We start from the raw sequence: 27474 nt of genomic DNA on the forward strand, positions 1-27474 counted from the left end.
ATAAAGCTTTAACATCCGCGTTGAGGGAAAATAGATCGAACAAACTTATCAATCTAGACTTACTAGGTGGGTAGATAGATTATTTCCTTATCAATTTAAGGTTATTCATATACCTGGCAAGGATATGGGTATCGTTGATTACCTTTCAAGGGAACCAAATGGCGACCCATGGCCTGAATCGGAAATAGATGAAAGATTTGTTGTTACATCAATTGAGGACTTTCATAAGGCACTCGACTGTTTAAACAGTCGGCTAAATGATACAGACCGGAAAGTTAATGTAAATATTGTAGAACATTCTGGAATTAGAAACAATTTTAGCCACTGTAAAGACGACTCATCCCACGGTTGCTATAGCAACCAATTTGTTCAAAACCAGACAAAGCTCGACCAGAACGAAAACGGTCAAAACACACGTCCTCAAAAAGAACAAAACGAACAAAACACACTAAACAAGATTTCTCGTACTAAACAGTCAGTCATAAATTTAGATATCAAAAGTTGCAAAAACAATTCAAAAATTCAGTCGGAAAAAGCAGGGAAAATAGACAAAAATCAGTTGGGGCCAGGAAAATCGAAGAAAGCGGTGAAGATCATTAATAGACAAGACGAAGAAGGGGAAGAATTGACAGAACAGGTGACAGAGACAACATTTTCACGAACCAGAATGGTGAAAAGAGGAGCGTGCAGTAGACAGGACTCTGACAGTTCGGATTCAGACATACCACAGATTGAGTGGCGAGCGGTGGATAGGTACATCAAACCTACTTAAGAGACAGGAACGTCATCTGCCAGTCCTCTAGTTGCTTTGACAAAGCTAATTTCATTCTGGGACCTCATGGGGTCAGAAAGAAAGGATAACCCGAGAAGTATGCTAGAGATAGAAGCACAAACAGAGATGCGAAACTGAGCGCAACAGGACGAAGAAGTTGACATTAGCTCCAAAGGATACAAAATGCCGATAGTTGAAGTGGATTGAACTGCGGAAAGCCAGTCAGAAAGCCCAGAAGTCAGTGTGATCGGGGGGAGAAGAGCCAATCACAACTCTAGGAGAGACGAATTTCGTCAAGCGGAGCGAAACAAGGGAGAAAGCCTGGATAATCTCACAAAATTGTTCGATAGAAGTCTTCTGGCGGAGGTAATCGCTGAGGATCCATGGATGAACAGGCTTCTCCGAGTGATTGAGAGAAACAATCGCCATAGTTTCGAACTCATGGGGCCATATACGAATCCACTCTGGCACCAACTGTCCGTGGTGGATGACTGCATTCTGGTGGATAACAGGCTGGCTGTCCCAGGGCAGTTGCGGCAAGCAGTCTTGAAGAGGATTCACCGTGGTCACCCAGGTCAGGAAGCGATGCTAGATGTTTCGAAGTACCTGTGGTGGCCACACATGCACAAAGACATTGTCAATTTGGCAGAGGAATGTAGAAGTTGCACTCGCTACGGTAAGAGTGCTAATTACATCATACCAAAAAACGCTAGCAAACCTCCTCCGCTGCTAACGCAGCCAAGTCAAGAGGTGCAACTGGACTATGCAGGCCCTCTGGAAGATCATAAAGGAAAAAAGATATACTTGCTGGTAGCAATAGATAGGTATTCGAAATTTCCTTCGGTAAAAATAACAAAATCAACAGGGGAAAATCGTCAACAAAATTTCTTCCATCTTACATCGACACGCATGTAATACCCGAATCAATAAGAACAGACTAATTTTCTGGGTTTAAGGGTAAAACAATGCGGAAATGATTTTCACAAAACAACATAGTACAAAAGTTTTGTCCGTAGGGGACCATCGCGGTTGCGGATTGGTTGAACGAACGATTCAAACCATCAAGAGAAGATTGGGGTTTATGCTATTGGACGAAAATGTGACGTCGATAAAACTTTGTCTTTGTACTATAATTCGAGGTCTCACATGAAGCAAACAAAAAACCATACAACGTTCGCCGTTCGAGGCTCATTTTGGTCGACCACCAAAAACTGAATATAAAATTCTAAGCGATAAATTTTCAAAAAATTCTGATCGTTTAGATAACGAACACCTGGAAAGATCAGCGCTTACTGCCTCGCAACTCAAACGGCGAATTGACCAATCAAGAGAAGGATTGAAAATTGTCCGTAAGGGTCAGAACAACCGAGACGTAAGTTCCCTATTCACACAACATGTGGAATCAGCAAAGGATCGGGTCAGAGCACGAGCACTAAAAGAACTGCTAGAGGCAAATGCCAGGTGGAATCAGACTAGAAGGGACACATCTGCCAATGATATCAGGCGCATTGTTGATGAAACAAGCACCATAGATCCGGAGCTACGCAAAGGGTTGTTATATTCTTGGGAGCGCGGGTTCATTGAAGACGAGCCAGAAGACATTGTAAGTCAGAACCAGTGGTCCACCATACTGTTACAAAAGGATGAAGGGCGCAGAAGTGGCAAGGCACTAACAAACCCCTTAAGGGGAAAAGTGACCTCAGAAACACCGTCCATAGTTAAAACAGCTGCGGAGGCAGTCTGCCGGAAAAGCGATATTGCCAAAGCTAAGGTCAATGTGCAAGACGCAGCGGCTCAGCGTCGGTCTCCGACAGGGGAAGAACCGAAAAAAACTACAAAGGAAGTCACAAGGAAAAGTCGAGGACCAGGAAGAAAACGAGGAATGTTGGTCAGAAGATGAATTACTGCCACAGCAGCAAGTGCCGGACCCAGATGAAGCGAAAAAGAAATTCCAAGATAATCAGACAGTGGTCACGTCCAAAGACACGGAGGCGGGCGGGGGTTTGAACCTTGCGGTAAAAAGAGTCAAACCCAACAATGCGGGACCCCTAACTAAGTCAATGAAAATAAAGTGGAATGGGGGAAACAAAGATAAGAAGCAATCGACTCAGGGGGCCTCTCAAGTGCTAGAAAGGGGAGTGCAGCGAGCGGCGGAAGAAATACTAACATCCAGAGACACTACGGTGGACGACATTGATTATATTAATCCGCCCGGATTTTCAGACGAGTCGGGGGAGGGAGAAACGTCCGTGCGACGGAGTAGGAAAGCAACGAAAGGTCCTAGCAGATACGGCGACCCGATCAAAAATTCGGTAAAGCTTATCTTCTCGCAAGACGACATCATGGATCTCAACAAGGCCGTGTTAGAAGCATATCATATCAAATTGGCAACATTTAAACCCGACACGAAAAATTCAGGGGAATCGAAATTTGGCCTCCTGGAAAAGCATTTATTCAGAAGAAAACTCGGGAGCGAAGCATAGGACATCAATCGGTCCTGGAATGCGGAGTGGCGGGTTCCACTCCAATTTGGCGAAGAACATGATGAGAAAGACGGAAGATGAAAAAATTTCAATCAATAGAAACTTTTGATCCCAAACTTATTAAACTGAGTACTAAAACTCATATATATTATTAAGTTTTATAACATATTATAAAAATTAATTGTCGACCGGGGAATGTGGTACAGCAACTGCAACTGCAATTGCAGTAATAGTACCGTAGCCTTGATATCATGTTCATATTGTTATCTATAACTATGATATTGTTATTATTTCTGTCAAGGTCAAACGTGTGTGACCTTTGTTCAAAATAAGAGACTCAGTTCTCTCTACTGTAGCATCAGCGCACAGTTAGCCACAGAACTCAGGCTATAGAGAAAAGATGGTTTCGATATTAAATTAAACTCTTTGAAACCGACATCGTTTTCATTATTAAACCTACGAGGTTCTATCCGGTATCACACCCACCATGATCCGTGCTCGTTGCTTGAAGGTGAGGCAAAGTATTCCAGTCCAAAAAAATAATCAGATAAATTGCATATAGTTTTTTAACTTATTTGTTATCAAAATTCAATTGGGCTTTTTTTTCAAAATTTTCAGCTGGAGATGGTGACATAAATGGTGAAGCGGTGTAAATCAATGTTTGAAGTGGTGAAACATAATTAGCTTGAGAATATAGATCTCTTTAACTATATTCCCCCTTTTGCAAAAAGGGAGGATATTCGTTACTAGGGTTAAAATTCTGATATGCTTAACTGTTGATACATTTTTTTATAGGGGGATATTCGTTGCTAGGTACCCGAGGGGGGATATAGTTAGAGATCCGAAAATTTGGACCTGTTTCAGAACAGGCGAACTCATAATTTTCAAACAATTCGAGACTTCAGGTGTCACATTCTCAAGAGACCTGGCTATTTTCAAGGCACCAGTCTATCATAGTAGTACATTCGGAATTCTTAGTTGAATCCCTTAGATTTTTCACCTAATTTTAAGCAAGATTTGAGCGGTTTGAGCGGTTTTTTTAGACAATTACGCTCAAAATCATGCTTCAAAATGAGCGGTTTTTTAAGCAAGATTTGAGCGGTTTGAGCGGTTTTTCCAAAAAAACCGCCCAAACCGCTCAAATCTTACTGGAAAACCGCTCAAACCGCCCATATCTTGAGCGGTTTTTGAGCGGGATCTCGACCCGGGATAACGTGACTTTCTGTTCTTTGAAACCGTTTCTTGTTCCAAAACTACCGCTAAGTTTCATTGATTTCTTGACAACTTTATGAAGAACTTTGAGAGATATGTAAGTTTCCTACTAACGCTCGACTTTTCCAATAAAATAATATTAACTGAATTAGACTTGTAGCACGCTTTAAGCCATTCGGGCAAGTCAATCAACTCAACTCCCAATATTTGGGTGCGGGGACAAATATTTATCCTGACAAAAATAAGATCCCCTAATTCGGTTCATTAGGTCACAAACAGTTCACAACTGCTTATTTTGACCCATTTCTCTTTTAATCCCCCCAAAAAGTCCTTACCGTCACCGTGCTAAGCAAACAGCGAAGGTTTTACTGCAATAACAGTCCTAAATAGACTTATTAGTTTTTATAAATCATGTTTGTGTCGTGATTGGTGTTTCGATTACGCTAAATATCAAGCGAGTTTCAAAGCAATACGCAATTAGCATTGACAAAAGAGTTGATTTTAGTGAAGTTTTATAACTGAAGTTACTTTCCTTGAATTACCTCTAGTTTTTTTGTTCATTTTTCAAATAGAAAACTCAAGTTAACCTTATTTAATATTGGTTTATCAGGCTATTTGCTTGCTGTAATTTTTTTCTTTCACTGACTTCCAATGGCTTCTACTGTCACTGCAAACTCTCCATATAAAAGCAGTTCTGGTAAGAAGTTTGAATAGAGTTTTCATACCTAATTTACTTTAATCAATAAACCATGTAGAATTCTGATATAAAAAAACAACATTCTGATTTTAAAAAAAAACAAGTCATGACATTGTGCCAGTTTGTAAGCTAGTCAGCTAGACCACTTCATTCAATGAGCTTTATTGGAAAAAATTCCAAGCTCGACAAACATCGCATTTTTATTTTCACTGGCTACACCAAATTGACGGTTCGCACCTTTGTAACTCCAAGCAACCTAACATCATACAAGTTAACTCAAAAATAATTCAATGCCTAAGCGACCCAAAACTACTATAAATTAAGGCTATTTCTCTAATTAAAGCCCTAATAATCCAAAACAGAAAAAAAAACTATTATCAAAGAATAAGGCGACACAAATTTTTGCCATTTAAAGCAAAAAAGATGTGATTTACTAAATGCGCGTAAGGTTTGCGCAGAAAAGACTTTGTCAATCTTTCTAATTATTATGATTTAAACAAAAAGTGAGTTAACTCTGAATGAAGTTCAAAGGCCCTCTAACTAATTAAAATTACTTTGGCCAAAACTGGCGTAATTTTTTTATTCGTGAGCCTTAAGCCCGGTCGATTTGTTCAGTTTTTTTTGGAGTTTTGGCACAAAATGCAATATTTAACAAAGATAGCCGGTTACTGTGCAAGTTGCAGAGAATGTTCCAACCATAGTCTTTAGAAAACTACGGTTTAGAAAGTTTTTTTTCCAAAGCAAGGTAGTTTTTTCTGCTTGGTGTAATAAAAGGATCTGACGTAAAAACATGATTTAGGCGATTTAGACATTCATAGTAATATAGGCAAATCGGACAAAAATTTTTGAAGAAAAATCACCAGAAAAACTAAAAAAAAAACATAAACAAAATTTTTTTTCAAAATTTTTTGCAGAAAATTTTTGAATATTTGAAATTTTTGGTTTCCGAGAGGAAGATAAAAATTTCCAAAAAATAGTTTTACTTGCTTAAAGTTAAGTCTTCCGATGTACAAGATTTGTTCTCTTTTTTCGGGTTTCAAACCTGTTCGGTCACAAAATCTTGAATGTTTTTTTTTAATATCACACATTTTTTCAATGTCTGTGCGTTTTTACTGCCGAAGTAGGAATTTTTTCTCACGAAAGTGTCAGTTCATGATTGCTCTGATAAGAAGTTTTTGACTAAATTCAGGTAACTTCTCATGAAAACTTTAGACAAGCGTATTAGGGAAGTTCTTTCCGAATGGCTGAAAAGAGGCTTGTTCAAAAACCGCTTGAATTTCTTCAGCGCATCTAAGAAGCGATCATAGATTTTTCTGTGTTGTTCGAAAGAAAGAGATAGATACAACCGGAGGCAAAATAAGTAATGTTAAATTGGATATGATTGACAAAGTATTTTGAGCGTTATTTTTAGGTTCTCCTCTGCTACCCAGGATGATGAATTTTCCAGATCTTTTCTTTTTTCAAGGCCGCCAAAAATTATATTCCTTTTGAGCCACTTTTCACTATCGAAACAATCACAGTATTGACAATCGAAGATTTCAAGACTATGGGTTTCCGGGACAGAGTAGACAAGTTTTCATTAATGTTTTGGGGGATCAATCCAACAATATTACCAGGATTTTCTTATCAGGCATGGCAACATGACTGGTTAAAATGTCATAAATTGGCAAAACAGATGTCGTAACAGTTGTTGTCACTGTTTCGCAAACCCAAAGTGTCTCACGGTCTTTATGGCATCGAAATTTTATGAATGTGCTTGCCACTTGTGTATTTGAGTTTCTGTTACTGGTGTTGCGCGACACGCGACACTTGTAAATTAATAGTAGCGTGCAGACTCCCTTCTTGTATTGATTTTGCTTGGACCCAAACTCCTGGCCAAATTCAAAGCATATTGGCTTACTTTTCAACGAAATAATATGCAAAGGATACTACTTACAATTACCAAGTTTTTAAAACTGATTAGGAAACTTAAATTTTGAGAGTTTATGACTTTAGTTTCAGATTAATTACTTCGGTATGCAATAATTAGGGATTTTAAGTGCTCCCTATTTTGAAGATTAATTTTGGTGTGAAGAATTATAAACAAAAAAGTTAAATAGTCATGGAGTGAAATTGCCAAAGAGTTCCTTGACATGTTGTTATAAGACATGGTGATAAAGCGTAACGGGATAAAATGTAGAACCTTACAATTGACATTTTTTTGAAATTCAAATGCTGTCGTATTCACAAATGCAGTTTGTGCAAATAGTTTCGGCTAGGTGGTCAACAAAGACAACGTCATGAATATCACAAAATTATTTGCAATCCAACATCGACGCCTGTCAACAGGGGCGGATCTAGGATTTTCTCGAGGGGGGGGGCGGATTTTCAAAAAATTTTCCAAAATTTTGACGACCTTTTTTTTTTTTGGGTCGACCAAAATGATTTTTCGAGCTCTCCCAAAGCACTGTTTTGCCCCTACTTTGGCTAAATTTTCTGCGCCGCAGGCAAATTTTTTTGAAAAAACTGTCAAAAAAGCCGTTTTTGGGCAATTTTTGAAAAATTTTGACAAAAAAATCGCGTTTTTTTTGGCGCGCGCTCCCCCTCAAAGTTAGTATATATTGGCGCCAAAGGCGCCTTTAGAAAAATTTTAGGGTCGGTCGGCCAAAAAAGGATCTCTGAAAAAGTATCAAAGGGGGGACCCTTTGGGTCGGCAGGGGGTCGAATCCCTGAGGGGGGGGGGCGTCCGCCCCCCCCTAAATCCGCCCCTGCCTGTCAACCAAAATTTGCCAAGGCTTACGATAGCAAAACGCACAATCAAAAGTATCTTCACAATGGCCTAGTTACTCCAAATTGGGCCGGTCGCAATTAAGACAATAGATAATAGGTAATACATGCTAATGAAGTAAAACTTTTTAAAGTAATTTCCTGGACAACGACGATAACTAGTGGACTCCCAAACTCCAATGATATCTCTCACACTCCGAAACAGCCAAATTCGGAACAACTATGCAGTGGACACAGCATGTATATTTGACCGGCTAACTGTTCAGGTTGGCCAACAACATCAGAAAGGAAAGTCAAAACTGCATTGTTTTGACTTTCCTTACCGTCAAAACAAAAAAGTAAAAACAATTTTTTGCTCCCTCATGTAGCTTGTTTACAAAGCTCTGAGAAATGACAGTTTCGTTAAAGTAGAAGATACACCTTCTGCAGAAAACATATGGTTAGAAATTTGTTTCTGAGGGTGCAACAAAAAAAACCCTGGATAGAAATTTGTTTTTTTTGAGCAAAACCGAATGTTTGAAATTCGATCCTTGTGAGCGATAATTGCCACAAATAAAAAAAATTATCGGATTTCAAACAATTGCATTGACGAGCTTTTTCTCGGCTAAAAAACTCCGCAAATCCATTATGTAACATTTTTAAACATTATTTATCATCCATAACATTGGGCATAAACGTCTAAATAACTCAAAGCAAGCTGTCAAATGGCCAGTATTTGTCCTTGAGACAAGGTGCTCTTTTTGACGGTCAGCCTTAATCAAGGCTGAACCAAAAAAGAGAAAAAAACAGTTAAAAAAGCTGAAGTGGGTTTATGAACCCTCGGATTTACATGTATAAAGGTCGAAGTATAGGGGGATCGATTCAACCCCCGCCAAACCGCCCTCCTTAGTTTCAAGTGTTGTTCTAGACCACTCGGACAACTGGTCTTATGCGCGTGTCTTTATTTGGTTCATTTTATTCTTTTACGTCATTATAAGTAATTATACCTTATGATTACATTTGCGCTGCAACATCCTCTGCTCGCAAACAAGGAAGAACTGGAGCGATTTTACGGTCGGGCAGGTCGGTTTGCTCGTAATGCTCTTGATGTAGGCGAATCACGTGCATTCCTCCTTGCCGTATTGCAGATAAACGATAAGTGCGAGTGGATAATGTCCACGTGGACCCTCGGGTTCCATGACCCAAACTAAGTCACCACCATTCAAATTAACATCTGGTTGGTTGATGCGCGGTGGTTTGGAACCTTTTATTCAATGCTTTTTCTATATTCTCAGTACCATTGCGGCGACATTATACAATACTGGTTATGTTTTCCTTGTATCTCAGAAGAAGCCTCTCAAGTTGGCCAATACTCAAACTACGGTTATTGTTATCCCTGGCGTTAAACTAAAGCTCAAATCGGTTTTGGCGAAACAAGTCTTTCTCACACACCTTAAGATAATGTGAATAATTTTCGAAGCGCGTGATTTAGAGAACTGGGTCCGAGTATGAACAACAGATGCTTAGAGTCTTTATTCGCGACGGTATTTTCACTAGGGATCGGAACTAACTAGGTCGACTGAAGTCCAACAACCACGCGGAGGTAACCTGAGGATGAACAAACTCAACTTAACCTATATGATATCACCGTACTTGACCACTTAATATAACTGCAAAAAAAACACAAAGTCAAAACGCGAACTAAAAAGATGCGTCGGAGATGGCAACTTTGATTTTAGTTAACCAACAAAGTGGGGAATCAGTTATTTTTGTTGAGTTTTAACAACTTGGCGGAAAAAACTTTATATTGGAATCGGATTAAGAACAAAAAAGGGGTAATTTTTGTCATAGTTCTGAAGAATTTTCTTCTTTTTGGGTGATATTTACGATCTAAAAGCTATAATTAGCGAAAATTTGTTAAAAAATTTAGGGTTCGAGGGTTTGAGTAAAAATATTATCGGAACAAAATGATCTAGTACCTTTTAGATGTTCCGATTGTATGAAATTTTAATGCGTTCAAATTTACCAAAATTATGTGGTATCTAGAATAAAATTACTATTATGACCTTGCTTTGGGATACACAAAAACACCTTAACATTTTGTTTGTTTTTTAAATGCAAAGAATGGTTTATTAAAACTAGACGAGTCTTACAGTTTTTGACAATTTTGAAAATTTTCGGCGCCGGAAATGTTGCTCTCACAAGTCTGAACAACTGCACTCTCGAGTCCCAACAGCTTCAATCACAAGTAGAATCAATTATGCTCAAGAGTCTGAACAAGTGTATTCACGAGACTGAACAACGGCACTCACGATGCTGATCAAAGAAGCAAACCCTGTTGATGAGCTTACGTCACATCTAGGGTACCCGGCGCGGTGAGAATAGCAAATGTAAAAGATTCTCCTACGTCATTCGTTTTACAACTCAACGGGTCTTTCAAAATGTAGTCGGTAGGACAATTTCCTGAATAGAAACCCGAACTGCGATTTTGGCACACGAAGAAGGCGGGTACTCGGCGACGTTCGTCTCTGTCAACTTCACTGTAGATGTCACCGTGCTATCAAGATCATTAGTCCTCAGTTCTAAACTATAATTGGTCTTTGTTTCCGTGTCCAAGATCCGGATTAAGAGTGACTGGTGACTGTACGTCATGTGAACGTCCCTGTTAAAAACAATAATCGACGAGAGTAAAGTGGTAAATGAATTAACGAGCCTTTTCTCGGCAAAGTAATTCTGCAAATCCTTAATGTAACATTTTTAAACATACTTTTTTTTGGTAACATAAACGTCTGAATAAATCAAAGCAAGCTGTCAAATGGCCAGTATTTGTCCTTGAGACAAGGTGCTCTTTTTGACGGTCAGCCCTAATCAAGGCTGAACCAAAAAAGAGAAAAAAAACAGTTAAAAAAGCTGAAGTGGGTTTATGAACCCTCGGGTTTACATGTATAAAGGTCGAAGTATAGGGGGATCGATTCAACCCCCGCCAAACCGCCCTCCTTAGTTTCAAGTGTTGTTCTAGACCACTCGGACAACTGGTCTTATGCGCGTGTCTTTATTTTGTTCATTTTATTCTTTTACGTCATTATAAGTATTTATACTTTTGATTACATTTGCGCTGCAACATCCTCTGCTCGCAAACAAGGAAGAACTGGAGCGATTTTACGGTCGAGCAGGTCGGTTTGCTCGTAATGCTCTTGATGTAGGCGAATCACGTGCCTTCCTCCTTGCCGTATTGCAGATAAACGATAAGTGCGAGTGGAAAATGTCCACGTGGACCCTCAGGTTCCATGACCCAAACTAAGTCACCAGCATTCAAATTAACATCTGGTTGGTTGATGCGCGGTGGTTTGGAACCTTTTATTCAATTCTTTTTCTATATTCTCAGTACCATTGCGGCGCCATTATACAATACTGGTTATGTTTTCCTTGTATCTCAGAAGAAGCCTCTCAAGTTGGCCAATACTCAAACTACGGTTATTGTTATCCCTGGCGTTAAACTAAAGCTCAAATCGGTTTTGGCAAAACAAGTCTTTCTCACACACCTTAAGATAATGTGAATAATTTTCGAAGCGCGTGATTTAGAGAACTGGCTCCGAGTATGAACAACAGATGCTTAGAGTCTTCATTTCGCGACGGTATTTTTACTAGGGATCGGAACTAACTAGGTCGACTGAACTCCAACAACCACGCGGAGGTAATCTGAGGATGAACAAACTCAACTTAACCTATATGATATCACCGTACTTGACCACTTAATATTACTGCAAAAACACAAAGTCAAAACGCGAACTAAAAAGATGCGTCGGAGATGGCAACTTTGATTTTAGTTAGCCAACAAAGTGGGGAATCAGTATTTTTGTTGAGTTTCAACAACTTGGCGGAAAAAACTTTATTTTGGAATCGGATTAAGAACAAAAAGGGGTAATTTATGCCATAGTTCTGAACAATTTTCTTCTTTTTGGGTAATATCTACGATCTAAAAGCTATAATTAGCGAAAATTTGTTAAAAAATTTAGGGTTCGAGGGTTTGAGTAAAAATATTATCGGAACAAAATGATCTAGTACCTTTTAGATGTTCCGATTGTATGAAATTTTAATGCGTTCAAATTTACCAAAATTATGTGGTATCTAGAATAAAATTACTATTATGACCTTGCTTTGGGATACACAAAAACACCTTAACATTTTGTTTGTTTTTTAAATGCAAAGAATGGTTTATTAAAACTAGACGAGTCTTACAGTTTTTGACAATTTTGAAAATTTTCGGCGCCGGAAATGTTGCTCTCACAAGTCTGAACAACTGCACTCTCGAGTCCCAACAGCTTCAATCACAAGTAGAATCAATTATGCTCAAGAGTCTGAACAAGTGTATTCACGAGACTGAACAACGGCACTCACGATGCTGATCAAAGAAGCAAACCCTGTTGATGTGCTTACGTCACATCTAGGGTACCCGGCGCGGTGAGAATAGCAAATGTAAAAGATTCTCCTACGTCATTCGTTTTACAACTCAACGGGTCTTTCAAAATGTAGTCGGTAGGACAATTTCCTGAATAGAAACCCGAACTGCGCTTTTGGCACACGAAGAAGGCGGGTACTCGGCGACGTTCGTCTCTGTCAACTTCACTGTAGATGTCACCGTGCTATCATCAAGATCACTAGTCCTCAGTTCTAAACTATAATTGGTCTTTGTTTCCGCGTCCAAGATCCGGATTAAGAGTGACTGGTGACGTCATGTGAAAGTCCCTGTGAAAAAGTATAGTCGACGAGAGTAAAGTGGTAAATGAATTAACGAGCCTTTTCTCGGAAAAGTAACTCTGCAAATCCTTAATGTAACATTTTTAAACATACTTTTTTTTGGTAACATAAACGTCTGAATAAATCAAAGCAAGCTTCAAATCGCCAGCATTTGTCTTTGAGACAAGGTGCTCGTTTTGACGGTCAGCCTTAATCAAATAGAGCATATCCGAAATAGAGCAAAAAAAAACGGTTAAAAACGCTGCAGTGGGGATATATCCCCTCGGATTTACATATTGAGAGGTTGGAGTATGGGGAGATCCAACCCCTGCCAAACCGGCCTCCTTAGTTTCTATGGGTTGCTCTAGACCACTCGGCCAACTGATCTTATTCGCTTGTTTTTTTTTGCATTCATTTTATTCTCTTACGCCAATATATGCATTTATACTCTCGCTTACATTTGCTTTGCAACACTCCTTGAAAAATAACCCGTCAGCAAAGTATCAATAGCATCATCAAAATTTCAAATAGCACACCGCACGAAAAGCTTCACACGACTTTTTGTAGTACGGAGGAGCTAGAGTTTGTTGGGTAGCTCTAATGGAAAACAAACCAAGCAGACATGTCGGAGAAGAAAACGCTGATATAATGGAAGGAGCGGAAAGCGGAATAAGTATATATAGATAAATATTCGAAAAAAAAAACATTTTAGAAGTTCCAAAAATTTTCCCAGTATCGAGAAAAACCGGTTTGAAATTTATAATTTTTTTGTCTAAGTTCGAGCAATTAAAGCAAACAGCAGGCTTTCAATAGGCATTTTCAATAGCATATAAGCTTAAAATAGACTAATTCAAGCCATTGTAGTTGAGTAAAGTTAGTTTTTGAGTTTTTTAGGGCCTTTTTGGAATTAAAAACTTGAAAAAATGTACGAACAATTTGAAACTTTTTTCATTTTCGGCAAATTTTTTGATTTTGCAGTTTTTCTAGTCATCTTCTCCGCATATTATAGCACCTCCAGATAACAAAACTCGTAGTGTGGTTTTGGTGCTGCTATTCTTACTGTGCTTGGGGTGATGATCATGGATTGTATTCCAAACATTCGGCTTTGCGTAAAAAGTCACCCATAACCATTTTTTGCTCTCTTAAAGCATGTATTGATCCTAAACAGCTAAACTCTAGTCATATATATTTTTCATTTTTTCTTCTGCTTCAGTGAATAATTTATTTCCCATCAATGAATCATACAGTAGCAAGACTAAGAAGTTGCAACTGTATGTTTTAAACAGATGAATTGAGTTATAACTATTTTTTTTTAAAAATTTTCGGATGCATACTTGAGAAATCTGCTACTTTCCTAAAAAACTTGAAATCGACTGTGAAATTTTGGTCGCGTTTTCACCTTCGCCTGGATTTCTGCTCTTTCCTGAGATATGTGGGCGCAATAGTGCTAAAAGTTGAAGCATAATTTGCTATAGAACGCTTTTTCAATTTGTTCAATATTTTTCATAATTTACCTGGAGGATAATTTTTAACGTTCATTTTTTTATTGTTTTTTTTTTGTCGGAGAATAAATTATTTCCAAATGGCTTTATAAAATGTAGGTTGTGTTTGTATCCCTTTTACGAACAAACACTGACACAGGAAGCAAAATAGTAACAAATAATCGATTTTACAAATGAGTTATTGTTCAATGAAAGAGTCTTAATGAATTTTTCCAGAGTAAACCGTAAAATACTTTCGGCAGCTTACTTTTTTGGAAAATTTAAATATATTTCCGCTATCGACGTTAATTAGTAAATTTTTTCTCGCAGGTGAAGCGGAGAGAAAAAAACAGCATATGCATCATAGTTGTGCTGTTTACTCGAAAAATGTCCATAGATGTTAACTTTTCAATGATGTGTGTTGCAAATTAAAGGATCAAATTTCCTGTTGAATAAATAAATACTCCATTCATTTTAAGGCGGAAAAGGCTCTCGCAAGAACACTCACAAAAAGGGAAGCATGAACCAAATCAGAGCGATGAAAACTTCAGCTTCTGGTCCGCCTAAAGAATTAACCAACGTCAAAAAACACTCATCAGAAACCCCGAAATGTCCTAAAAAGTCAAAATTGGGCGACGATGACGTTTTCGACGACATTTCGGGTGACGAAGATGAGCCAGGAACTAATTTGAGGAAAACAACCAATTATCCGTCCCTAAGGAATTCACCGATGGATTTTGCCCGATTTTGGTTCAACAAGCTGATTTCAGCCGGATATGGTAAGTGTAATTGGACATTCTTCAATTTCTAATTAGTTACGATTTGTCTTACAAAATTATTACTGGAAAAATAGCAGCCTATTTGTTTCTTTGTTTCAGATCAATCTAGCAGCAGTACCTTTAAATTATGTAAGTGCCCAATACTTTAATTTAATTGCAAAGTTGAGTTAATTTCAAAAGTTTGTTCTAAGTTCATTTAATAACAAATTTATTCTGCGAGAATAATAATAATAATACTAATAATAATGAAAATCACTCGTGGTCCGAAAGTCTATGCTAAAATCCGAATAAAGCACCCAAGCGGGACATCCTAAAAGTAATACTTACTATTCAGGGGCGGATCTAGGATTTTCTCGAGGGGAGCGGATTTTCAAAAAAATTTCGAAATATTTGTCGACCTTTTTTTAGGTCGAGCAAAGTGAATTTCCGAGCTCTCTCATAGCACTAAAAAGACCCTGTTCTGGTAAAACTTTGTGCGCCGCAGGCAAAAATTAGAAAAACAGGCCAAAAAAGGCGTTTTTAGGCACTTTTTGGAAAATGTTGACCGAAATTTTGCGTTTTTTTGGCGCGCTCCCCCCTCAGAGTTAGTATATATTGGCGCCAAAGGCGCCTTTATAAAAATTTTAGGGTCCGTTCACCAAATATGGATATCTCAAAATAGTACAGAGGGGGACCCTTTGGGTCGGCAGGGGGTCAAATCCCTAAAAAAGGCGTCCGCCCCACCGCCCCCCCCCCCCCCTAAATCCGCCCCTGTTACTATTACAACTTAATGAGAGGCTTCCCTTCCAGTTAGTTTGTTTTTGTTGAGCTCTTGAGGAAACGATCGGGCCCAAAGCAGGAGTTTTACACGGAAACGGTTCTTTCAAAAGCTCTATTTTAAAATTTTTTTCTTAGAATGATAGCTTTTTGGGGCACCTCTTTAATGCTCTGGAATAAAAGTTATTATTTGCTCGGTTCTTCTTCGTAAAGTTAGTGAGTACTGACGCCAAACGCGTCGGTGGAAAATGTTGAGCTTTTGGTCGGCAAAAAACTACTTTCGTTTTTATAGCAGCAAAAGGCGAACTCTTCAACAAGCGTAGTGCGAAAGGAGAAAGTATGGTAACTAGAAATACTGAAACAAATATCCCACCTTTCTGGTTGGCTAATAAATGACGGGGGAGTGTTCGTTCGCCTTGTCGCAAACAGCTAAGGTTTATTGTTTCATTGCCGACAGCAGGATGGATTAGTTATAATTGAGAATTTATAATTGAGAAGTTATAATTAAGAAGTTATAATTAAGAAGTAACGAGACACCTGAAAACAGGCCGTGCTGGCTTAATGGTTTTCTCCCAAACGATTCCAATTTGTATTTGTAAGTTTTTAGGAATAAATCTGTAACAAGATTGCTCGTATCAGGGCGAAGCCCTGAATGTTCTGACTGCCTTTTAAGGTTTATTGAGCAGCAGTAATAACATTAAAAAAATGAAATGAAATAAAATCAAATGAATTTTTTTTTCTAAAATTTGAAATTTTTTATGAAAACTATCCCCCCACACGCCATATAAAGTACAAGAAGATAGATTTCGTTCCGTGTAACAAATTAATTATGGCAAATAAGCTTCGTTCAACCAATTTGGAACGTTTGAAAAGACGGATTAAATCTCCGCTTACTCGTTAATAGCGCGAATTATATCGCGCGTTAATTGTCCCAAATTGGTCAAAATGGCCAAAATGGCAATCTTTAAACCCTCATAACTTTACGAAAAATGATCACAGGTGAAATATCTTTTCAAATTTAAGCTCAGGACAACAATACCTTTTGAATGATATAAAAAAAGTTCCGTCAAAAATGGCTAGTTAAAAAGTCGAATTTTGTCTGAAGAAAAAAAAAACCCACCCCGAGCACAAATATTCCGTTACTTTCGTATCGAAAGTCGGAACAACTAGATATTGTTTGGAAACAATTTATTATTATATTATAAGCTAATTTTTCCGACTTTCGATACGAAAGTAACGGAATATTTGTACTCGGGGTGGGTTTTTTTTTCAGACAAATTTCGACTTTTTAACTAGCCATTTTTGACGGAATTTTTTTATATCATTCAAAAGGTATTGTTGTCCTGAGCTTATATTTGAAAAGATATTTCACCTGTGATCATTTTTCGTAAAGTTATGAGGGTTTAAAGGTTGCCATTTTGACCAATTAGGGACAATTAACGCGCGATATATTTCGCGCTATTAACGCGTAAGCGGAGATTTAATCCGTCTTAGAAATCATTCAAAATTGGTTGAAAGAAGCTTATTTGCCATAATCGATTCAATACAAGGAGCGAAATCTATATTTTTGTACTTTATATGGCGTGTGGGGGGATGAATTTCATAAAAAATTCAAATTTTAGAAAAAAAAATTTCATTTTGTTTTATACATTCAATTTTTTAATGTTATTACTGCTCCATAAACCTTAAAAGGCAGTCGGAACATTCAGGGCTTCGCCCTGATACGAGCAGTCTTGTTTAATTTAGTGGTTAATCCATTCGCCTAAAACGGAGAAGTAATAACAAAAAAGAAACGAGGGATAGTGTTTTTGTGCACCCCCTAGGCGAGGAGTTTGATGAGTTGGAGATGCAGTTCACCCGCAGCAGACCCCCCAGTCTCAGTCATCTGCTGAAAAAACACCCCGAGTTCACCAGGGATGAAATGAAGACACTCTACAGGGGCTTCAAACAGGTACTCATCATCTTAGTTATCCCTCTACACTGTGGTTGTCTGAAATTGTCAGGAGAAACTCGAAAGAAAATTGATCTGAAATCTGGCCTCAACTCACCTTGCTATTTTTCTCAAATAATTGCTCGCACTTGCGTGTTAAACTCAAATGTACTCTCAACAGTTTTCTACACTTGACTCGATATCTTAGATTTTTTTTGCCCACATTTTTTTGCCCAAATTATGAAAAAGGTATATTTCATGTAATTTTTTTTAGTCGTGTTCAAATGGTGTGCTGACGGAAGAAGCTCTGCAGGAAATATTTGGACAAATTTTTCAGATTGGAGGCAAGTGATTTTTATGCGTCGGGGTTGCTTGCTAACTTGTTCTAATTGCATAAGAGTCAGAAGCTAATATCCGACCAGAACTTCAATAGAAGTTTCACTTATCTCGTGTGATGTTTCAGACTCAGCCGAGTTCTCACAGCTCGTGTTTGCCACTCTCGACCACGACAACGACGGAGAGGTCATCTTCGAGGTCGGTTGAAATTGGGTCTTATGCACAAAACGGCCCCAAATCGGTATTTTTATATCTTGAGCTATTATTAGCCAATCAAATTTAACCAGCATGATCAAGCAATTCAGTTAAAACTTCCAGCAGATAAAATTATTGGCCGAAAATACCAAAATGTTAAGCTTTGTCTAATAATATAATATTTTCAAGTCACATGGCACGACATAAAATGGTAATAAATTACGAATCAATTAGAGAAAGTTTCAAAAATTTTCGAACATTTTGAGTGAGTTTTTTTTAGGTCCACCAAATTGATTTTTCGAGCCCTCTTAAATCATCACAAAGGCCTTATTATTACACACTTTTCTGCTTCGCGGAAGAAAAAAAAACTGGCCAATAGGGCAATTTTGGGGCATTTTTGGAAAGTTTTGGCCAAAAAATTGCGTTTTTCGTTGCACACTCTCCCTCAAAATTATTTTTTCGAAGTGATTTAATCGCAGCTTATATCTTTCTACCAAAGAAAATTAAACAACCATCTATATACTGCACAAACGAAAAACAAATTCTCAATTTCATCCACTCAGCGCTGAATTTGTGTCTGAATAGCAAAACAATCCAATCCAATCTCTCACACAAAATTCAAATTACCCTATTGTGACCTATTTTTCTGCGCCGCAGGAGAAACTTTGTAAAAACAGGCCAAAAAATGGGTTTTTCGAAAATTTTGACTACAAAAAATTGCGTTTTTATGGCGCGCCCTTCCCCTTCAAAATTAGTATATGTTGGCGCCAAAGGCGCCTTTAGAAAAAATTTAGGGTACGTCAGCCAAAAATGGGTATCTCAAAATTGTACAAAGGGGAACCTTTTGGGTCGGCAGGGGGTCGAATCCCTGAAAAAGCGTCAGCAGCGTAGATAACCTGCATCATATGCGCGAACATATTCCATACTTTAAAATCCCCTGCGATAAGCAAGGGTTTTGCAATCGGGTACTAGACTTTATTCCTGTAAACAACTTTGTCGCACTTCTAGAGGATCTTTTGACTTCAAATTTTAATTTCATGTTGTAATTATCGTTTCAAGTTTCTGGTTGTAATAATCTTTTCAAAAAAGGTCTCAACTTTCTTTTGAGTTCGTGGTTTTTGTCCTAGTTTCTGTCGGTTCATTTTCCGTTTTTCTTAAATGAATATTTTTAAAATCTGGCAGGGTTTTTTGATTGGTTCACATTTTCAAAGCATGGGTTTTGTTTTAGTTTCAACAGTTTTTACTATAAATGAAACTTGACAAATTTGTAATTTTACCATGTCTGATTTAGATTTTTTTTTTCATTTTTTCCCGTTTTTTTTTTAAATATTCAAACAGTTTCAGTTTATAGTTTATCGACTTAGTTAACTTATTTTGCGTAATTTTGAGGGCGAATAGTATCCGTATGGGATTATGTGTTTCAGTTTGGACGGGGCGTAAAACTTTCTATGACAACTGTTTTGTTTTCGGTTCTGACAAAAGTTTTGTTTCGATCCAATTTTTGTCGCCTTTGTTGCCGCTCGGTAAATAATTTAGGTTTTTAAGGGCTGTTTCTGAACTTCATCCGATGGAAATAGGAAGTTTTTGTGGCTGTATTTTTTCAACTTCTGTCAAGTTGTTTTTTCGAGTAATTTTTCCAATATAATTTTTTGTAATTATTTTTTGACTTGTGTCTTTTTTCATTCACTATTTCGTAGCGCAATGTGGTTTTTTGCGTCGCAAGTGTTGCGAGGCTCCGCTTTGCTTTCGTGTTGATATTATAGCACTAAATTGAACAATTTTGAGGTACTCTATTTACATTGGGGACCCGGTTAGTTTCTTGGGACCCCACTACCACATATGTACCAATACTTGTAATGATCTTAAATAATGATAATAAATACTTCGTTTTTGCACTTTGATCTTTCTGCAGGAGTTCATCCATGTGTTGTCTGTGCTGACGAGGAGGGGGGCAGAGGAGAAGTTGGAGTGGATTTTCAAACTGTACGACATAGACCAGGACGGAACCATCAACGAACAGGTACTTCAAGAACGGTTGCATAGCAGTATTCAGACAACCGCGTATTCAGACACGTCAGTATTTAGACAAATACTGTTTTAACCAATCAGAATCAAGACAAGGAAGAAGTTAATAAATAATTATTATTTATTTTGGACTATTTATGTCTTATCTCGATTCTGATTGGTTCATACAGTATTTGTCTAAATACTGACGACTATGAATACGCGGTTGTCTAAATACAGGCTGCACTCCTTCAAGAACAGAAGCTATAGAAACAGTGGAATCATCTCAGGCAAACCAGAGAAAAAATAGTTAATTTTCTCAAAATCAAGATCGGCCTGCAGTTTTGACGCCATGGCTTGAGATTACTGTAAATAAAAACTAAGTCTATAGTCAATTCTGAACGCCATTTAAGGTTGTTCGTTGCTTCTTTAAACTATGTCAAGCCGCGTGTGTAGGAATTTTACACTTGCGAGTTTTTACACTAGTTTTTTTTCTACTAGCGAGTTTTTGCGATCGCAGTGTAATAGTACGACTAATCTTTTTTCAAGCGAAGTCGCAAATTGATGCCACCTTTGCGGCACCTTTACGTCTTTTTGATAACATGTGTTTTGACACTAGGTTAGTAATAAGTTAACACAGTTGATGCATCAGTACAATAATGAAAAATCGATATCTCGCAATTGTTTCAAAATGCAAAATTTATACAAAATGGGTATTTATGCTTTCAATTTTTTTACATGCAAAGTTAGAGTGGATGCCCTTTTGTCTCAAAGTTAATGTATAAATCATGGTCGCTTTTGGAACACTTTTGTAGTTGGGCAGAAAAAAATGTGTCCAAAAATATTCCAAAAGAAGTAGACCCTTTGGTTCGACCCTTTAGTCCCTAAAAAAGATAAGGTGCACCAAGTTTTAGTTCGTAGCAAACTTAATACAGGCAATGTCTCCTTCCTTGCAGTTTTCACTGCATAAAGCAGTTTATGTGATTTGTTTTAGTATTCTATTCTTTTGACCTTCGGGATTGATTAGATACCAGTAAACTTACCGCATGATTCGACCATCGGTTGATCACTCACTGTTTGTGTTAGTTTTAGAACAGACATTTTAATTCAAGGAATTTCTTTTAGTTTTAATGTACATAGCTTGTACAAACTAGTTAGAATAATCTAATACTTTATTAGCAGGGACGTCGATTGCAAAATCTAGTTCTGGTACAAGGGCCAGTGTTACGAATGATTTTAAACTAATGCTTGCCTTTTTCCTTGTTGTTATAGTAGAACCATTTGAAGCTCGGCAATTTTCGCGCGTGAAGTGGAACCAGCAGTCGCACAGTTGAACTCCTATTAGAAAGCGTTTTTTTTAAATCGGCAAAAATTTGCAAAAGTTCAAGCTTTGGAATGATGTGTTTTAGCTGTTTAGTTACCGGATTTTGCACAAGGTTGTATTTTGGCACAACCGCAACCGTCTAAAAACTTGCCAACCGGGCGTTTCCAGCAAAAATTGAGGACTCTATTGTTGCTCTTTAATCTTGCAATAGCACGTACGCAATGATTTTTGTTTTTTCAGGAACTGTTATTGGTGCTCCGGGCGCTCTACAGTATGTCGAGTAGTAGCAGGACCACCGAGGCTCTGGACACTGAGAACCTCATCGCAGACCATCTCGGACACCTCTACAGGGTAAGTTTTTAATCGAACATTCTTTCAATTCTGCATTAACAATTACTGTGAACTGCAAATTTAAGCAACAAAGCAAATTTCACAAAAACATGAGAGAAACCCAATTAGAAACCCAATACATAGCTAAGCTAGAAGCTCAATAAGAAATCCTTTATTTTATAGTTGATGCCAAATTGTTGCCATCGGGATTCAATTTTCTACCCATTTCAACTGTCAGGGGCTACAATATTCAGTTGTCAATCATCCTAGTTGCTATTTCTTTATCTACTTATCTCTGAGAGTTCTCACACTATAATTAAATGTGAGTTTGGTACCTGCCTGTCAATCAGCCTAGAACTGTCTAGCTGTTATGCGTTGACCTCTAGTTCACTCTCTTATTTATGCGAACTAGAATACAGTCAATTCAGTATTTAACAGCCATCGTTTTATCAACTCTTGTTATGGCGCAGCCAGTGGATTTAGGGGGGAAAACCCCCTTGGAATTGTGGCATTCTGGCCTCCGAATCAGGCGGAACCACAACTCTTATGGGAACACTGGAAACAACGAATTCATTGGGCAATGGTGGCGAAACATGGACTAGTCTCGTCGGAATTTTACTTTGCATCGACATTGACTGAAGCACAGATTAATGACCTGGGTGACATTGGTGGCAAACCAAGGGAAGAAGGTGAACGTACACTGATATCGAATCTGTACCTATGCCTGGGACACGAGGGACAGAGAGCCTTGCATAATCAGAATCCACATTTAAATATGGAAACAATACGATACCCACGTTTTTTGAATACCTGTGTAGCTCTTTTCCAGAAAGAGTGAAATGAAACGTACGAGATGTACCAGATGTTATCGAGGAAACAAAAGGAGGGGGAAAGCTTAGAATCGTTCTATGCAGAACTTAGCGGAATGGCGGCAAGATGCAATTTGGGCACATAGGAGCGGAAAATGGTGAGGAACATATTTATATTCAATCTGAGCAACAGGGACGCGCAGAACGGGCTGTGTCGGGAAACTAAGACCCCGGAGGAAGCATTGAGAATCGCGATGTCGTATGAAAGAGGAGACAAGTACGCAAAGACTTACAAGGGCGTCGCATCCGGTTCCACGAGAGCGGCTTATCCATCGCCAGGGGGTTCCCTGCAGATCAAAACGGAACCAATCAGCAATATTCGTGGATCCAGGGGACGAGGAATGCCAAGGGGACGGGGCCAATACTCAAATCGTGGAGGAGGTCGAACACAAGAACGAATGCAAGAACGAAGATGTTACAATTGCGATCAACCGAACTTCACACCAGAACACCGACAACGATGCCCAGCAAGAGCCGTCACATGCAACTTTTGCAAAAAGGTCGGGCATTTTGAGAGGACTTGCCGGGGAAAACGACAGTCAAGGGGGGGGGGCAACCGGTTGGACTAATCTAAGGGGATGAGCTATTCGAGGAAGAAGATACCCCCTCGGATGACGTGGGGCCCCAAGTTGCAACGAATTCAGTAAGTTTCTTTAAACGAGAACACCACAGCTGGTCATCAGAAAGTTCCGACGACTACATGGTTATGGCAATCAGACGGAAGAAAGAAACATTATTGAAAGTTGCCGGACCTAAACTCAAAATATATATCAATGGACACCCGATGAACATCAGGATCGACAGTGGATCGCCGATATCCATCTTAACATTAGACGATTTGAGGAGAACAGTGGGAAGAGTGGGAATTAACTTAAAACAAGATGACGCTGACGATGACGAATTCCGGGATTACAGCAACAATCGGATCAAGATGTTGGGCAGAATGGAACTCGAGTTAGCATCAAACGGCTGGAAGACGAAAGCAGAAGTCCGAGTCATTGGGGGGACCAGACCATCCATCGTGGGACGTGATTTGATGGGAAAACTCGGACTCCAGTTGATGCAAGCAGATCCAAGGAGGGAAGTAGTGAACATCCAGGGGACGGAAGACAATTCATGTGAGGAAGCGCACAACGAATCGGAGGATGAGCAGATGGACCCATGGCAATTATACTTCAGTAAGCTATTCCCAAAACTTTTTACTAGAGTTGGAAAAATTAGGAACTACAAGGTTCAAGCGGAATTTTTCAAAAATCTTGTACCAGTGCAGCAGAAAGGACGGAGAGTGCCGGTAACGCTCCAAGAAAAGGTGGACAAGGAAATTGATAAGCTATTAACCCAGGGACATATAGAAAAGTTGAAAGATTGTTCGGATCGATATTTTGTTTCTCCGATCGTCATCACCGTAAAAAAAGACGGGTCCGTGAAGAAAACATTGGAATCTCGAGAGCTTAATAAACAAGTTCATAAAAACAAATACCAAATAACAAATATAGAAGAACTTGTAGATACAATAGGACAACTCATTTCCGAGAAAAAACAAGGGGAGGTGTATTTTACTACGATGGATCTAACGTACGCGTATGGGCAACTACCACTTAGTGAAGAAACAAGCGTGCACTGTAACTTTTCTCTGGTGGGCGGACGGTCAACGGGAACATACCGATTCCGGACAGGGTTATACGGGCCAACTTCCATGCCGGCAGAGTTTCAACGAGTAATAGACTCAATTTTGAACAAATTCCCACAAGCGAACGCGTTTATTGATGATATTTTGGTTACAACCAAGGGAACGGAAGTAGAACACATCTCCTTGGTTGAAAAGATCCTCAGGAAACTAAATCGCGAAAACATATCACTGAAATTACCAAAATGCGAGTTTGCGAAAAGAGAATGCGAGTGGCTCGGCCATCGTATAACCGAAACGGGGGTTACGCCGCTTAAACGCAAAACATCGCCGATAGACGCATTAAACGCTCCTAAAACAGTCACTCAATTAAAATCATTTATAGGCTTAATTCACAGCTTGCATAAATATTTACCAGCGATAGCGGAGATGTCAGCTCCATTAAGGCCACTTCTCAGCAAGAGAAATGAATATAACTGGACCGCGGAATGTGAAAATGCCTTTCAAAACATTAAATTGGGGGTCGCAAACATAGTTGAATTAAAACATTTTGATATTCATAAAGACATTAGAGTTGTCTGCGATGCAAGCCATAATGGTCTTGGAGCGGTTTTAGAGCAATTGGGTACAGAAGGGTGGCGCCCTATCTCTTTTGCATCACGATTCTTAAACCCAGCCGGAAAGAAATATTCCACTAACGAGCTTGAAATGCTGGCGGTGGTACGGGGGGCCGAATATTTCAGAAACTACATTTTAGGAAGATCTTTTACAGTTATCACGGATCATAAGGCCCTGATTTCATTACTTAACGGGAATAACAAGAAAAACAAAACTCTCTTTTCACGACTGACACGTTGGCTAGACAGACTGATTCCTTTTGACTTTATAATAGAACACAAACCGGGCGCCAAGATCGGATTAGCAGATTACTTGTCAAGGCATCCTAGCGAACCCCCTAAACCGATAAGTCAATATGATAATTTGTTCACCGTGGCAAAAATCGTTCCAATTAGAAAAACCCTTGGTTTCACAGATGATTTAAAATCCCTTGGTGAACGAAATCATCAGGATATTAAAGGAACTGGTTCTAAACAGTCTAGACAGTTTTCATCTAATCAGAAGCGAGAACGGAAAACATGCTTACAAACAGCGACGGTTGAGGGCGGAAAGTCATACGTGAAGACACCGACCAATAGGAAACGATCAATTTGCATAACGCGTAAATCAAAGAAATCCAAGGGACATTCAGTGTGTTCTATATATTGTTCCCTTGGAAGACGGTTAAATTGGCCTATATCAAATAATTCAAACAAAATGGATAGTGATTCGAATTGTTCTTTCCCAGTATTTGAAATTGAAAATATTGAAATCGATTCCCAAACTAACCCTCCGAATAGACTACACTCTCAAATCAACTCTCCGCTTAGACAAGATGAAAACTTATTGAGTAGCGATGAAATAACTGTCATTAACCCTGAAATTGTTGCCATTACTAAAAATACACGGGATTCAAAAATTAATACAGTACTTTCTATACCTTCGAAATTCCCGGGCGAGCTTTTTCCGACCGTTAACCCAAATCAGCAAGTTATGTCTATAATTCCCCGGGATTGCAAGGTTATCAAGAAATCCCAAGCGTTACCAGAATTATTTAATTTAGAATTTATTGCCTCAAACATACCGGCGGATGTGAACTTAGTACGAGTAAAAGAAGCGTTGGAGAAGAAGATTAACTTGAAAGAAGAACTCCTGAAGATTGGGAAGTACTGGGCCCAATACGCAAACGATTTGTCATTGCGGGACGATTGTGTGTGGCTAGTAGATGGACGGCTGGTCATTCCTTTGCCATTACAAGTCCCAATTGAGTCGCGGATACATTATTACCATCACGGTAAAAGGAACATGTATGAAGCAGCGCGTGACGTCTGGTATCCCTACATGTACCGTAGTTTGGCAGCAAAGGCCACGTACTGTCAGCAATGCACGGAAGCGGGTAAGAATCTAAAATCGTTATTACCCAAGGGAGACATGGGGAAGGTCCCTGAACCAAGGGAACCCAATGAATGTATACAATTGGATTTCTGGGGGCCAATAAACTACTTGAACGAGAGTAAGAAATATGTCTTGGTTGCTACGGACCGTTTCTCAAGGTGGCCATCAGCAATGGTTACTACCACTAACACGTCAGATAAAGTCTTAAAATTTCTCGATAAATACATAACTCAACATGGAGTACCCCGGAAAATACACGTTGATCAGGGATCATGTTTTACATCTAATAAGTTTAAAAGCTTCTGTAACAGCGAAGGCATCGAGCTAATGTACTCACCAGTGAACGATCATCGAGGCACGGGGTCCGTTGAAAGGACAATAGGGAGTTTGAAGAATTTTGTCCTAACCTATGCGACTGAAAAAGAGCATAAGTCTGTAGAATCTATGGTCGATAAAGCGCTAGGCGCGCTACGATTTTCCAAAAATGCAACTACTAAATTAACACCTTTTGAAGCCCACCACGGCCGGGAGGCTAACACCGTTTTACGCAATCTTACGAAAAAACCAAGTTTGAAAAATTTGAATTGGAAGAACGTCTTAAAACAAAAATGTTTGTGTTTAGACGAAAATGATCCTGAGATGAGTAAAATTTCATTCCCTCAGCACTCGAATTGGGAGGAAAGGTCCGATCTGACATACGCTCCAGCTTTAAAAAGGGCCCCTATCATGCTTGATAGCGACCAGCAAATGGACACGTGTCCAGGGGAGGTATCGGGAGTTGCCCCGAAAATCCAAGGGAGTAAAGACACTGGCCCTAACATCCAAGGTAGTGGAGTCGCACGCGACCTGTATCAGTGTACAACCAGCAAGACCCTAAATCGGTATAAACTCTTAAAATCTAATGCTATCTTTGAATCCGAACATACTATCAAGCTAAAAAACGGATCTGTTCTTAGAAAAAGTGCAGTGGCAGAAAAGCCAAAACCCATACTTCCCAAGAAACGGAAGCCGGCTACGCTCAAGGAGATGTTATCGAGCGCAAAGAAAGGGGAGTCGAGAGCCCGAAATCAAAGAGGCCAAAGGCTATGCAAAAAGTATCGGTAGCCACCTTCCAGTCTGACAGTTCGGATAGTGAAGATTACCAGCCACTAAATATTATCTCCGCACGATTACCAATAGAAGTGTTAGCGAGACACGAAGAGCGA

The 27474-nt window shown here is 38.9% G+C and overlaps 1 protein-coding gene across 2 annotated transcripts in view; it reads left to right on the forward strand.

Annotated features, from left to right (window-relative positions):
• Positions 1 to 27474, forward strand: part of LOC134839655 (neuronal calcium sensor 1-like) — a 36240-nt gene that overhangs the window by 7528 nt on the left and 1238 nt on the right. The window contains exons 1-8 of one of the 2 annotated variants that reach the window (XM_063855277.1): positions 4661 to 5164; positions 14607 to 14906; positions 15006 to 15035; positions 17486 to 17613; positions 17867 to 17936; positions 18056 to 18126; positions 20036 to 20143; positions 21692 to 21802. In XM_063855277.1, the coding sequence (XP_063711347.1) occupies positions 5119 to 5164; positions 14607 to 14906; positions 15006 to 15035; positions 17486 to 17613; positions 17867 to 17936; positions 18056 to 18126; positions 20036 to 20143; positions 21692 to 21802 (864 nt within the window). In that variant the 5' untranslated portion in view covers positions 4661 to 5118. Of the gene's footprint in view, positions 1 to 4660; positions 5165 to 14606; positions 14907 to 15005; positions 15036 to 17485; positions 17614 to 17866; positions 17937 to 18055; positions 18127 to 20035; positions 20144 to 21691; positions 21803 to 27474 lie in introns of those variants that run through there. The other variant, XM_063855278.1, reaches the window with a different exon arrangement.

Source organism: Symsagittifera roscoffensis, chromosome 2 (assembly GCF_963678635.1).
Source record: "Symsagittifera roscoffensis chromosome 2, txSymRosc1.1, whole genome shotgun sequence".
Taxonomy (NCBI): domain Eukaryota; kingdom Metazoa; phylum Xenacoelomorpha; order Acoela; family Convolutidae; genus Symsagittifera; species Symsagittifera roscoffensis.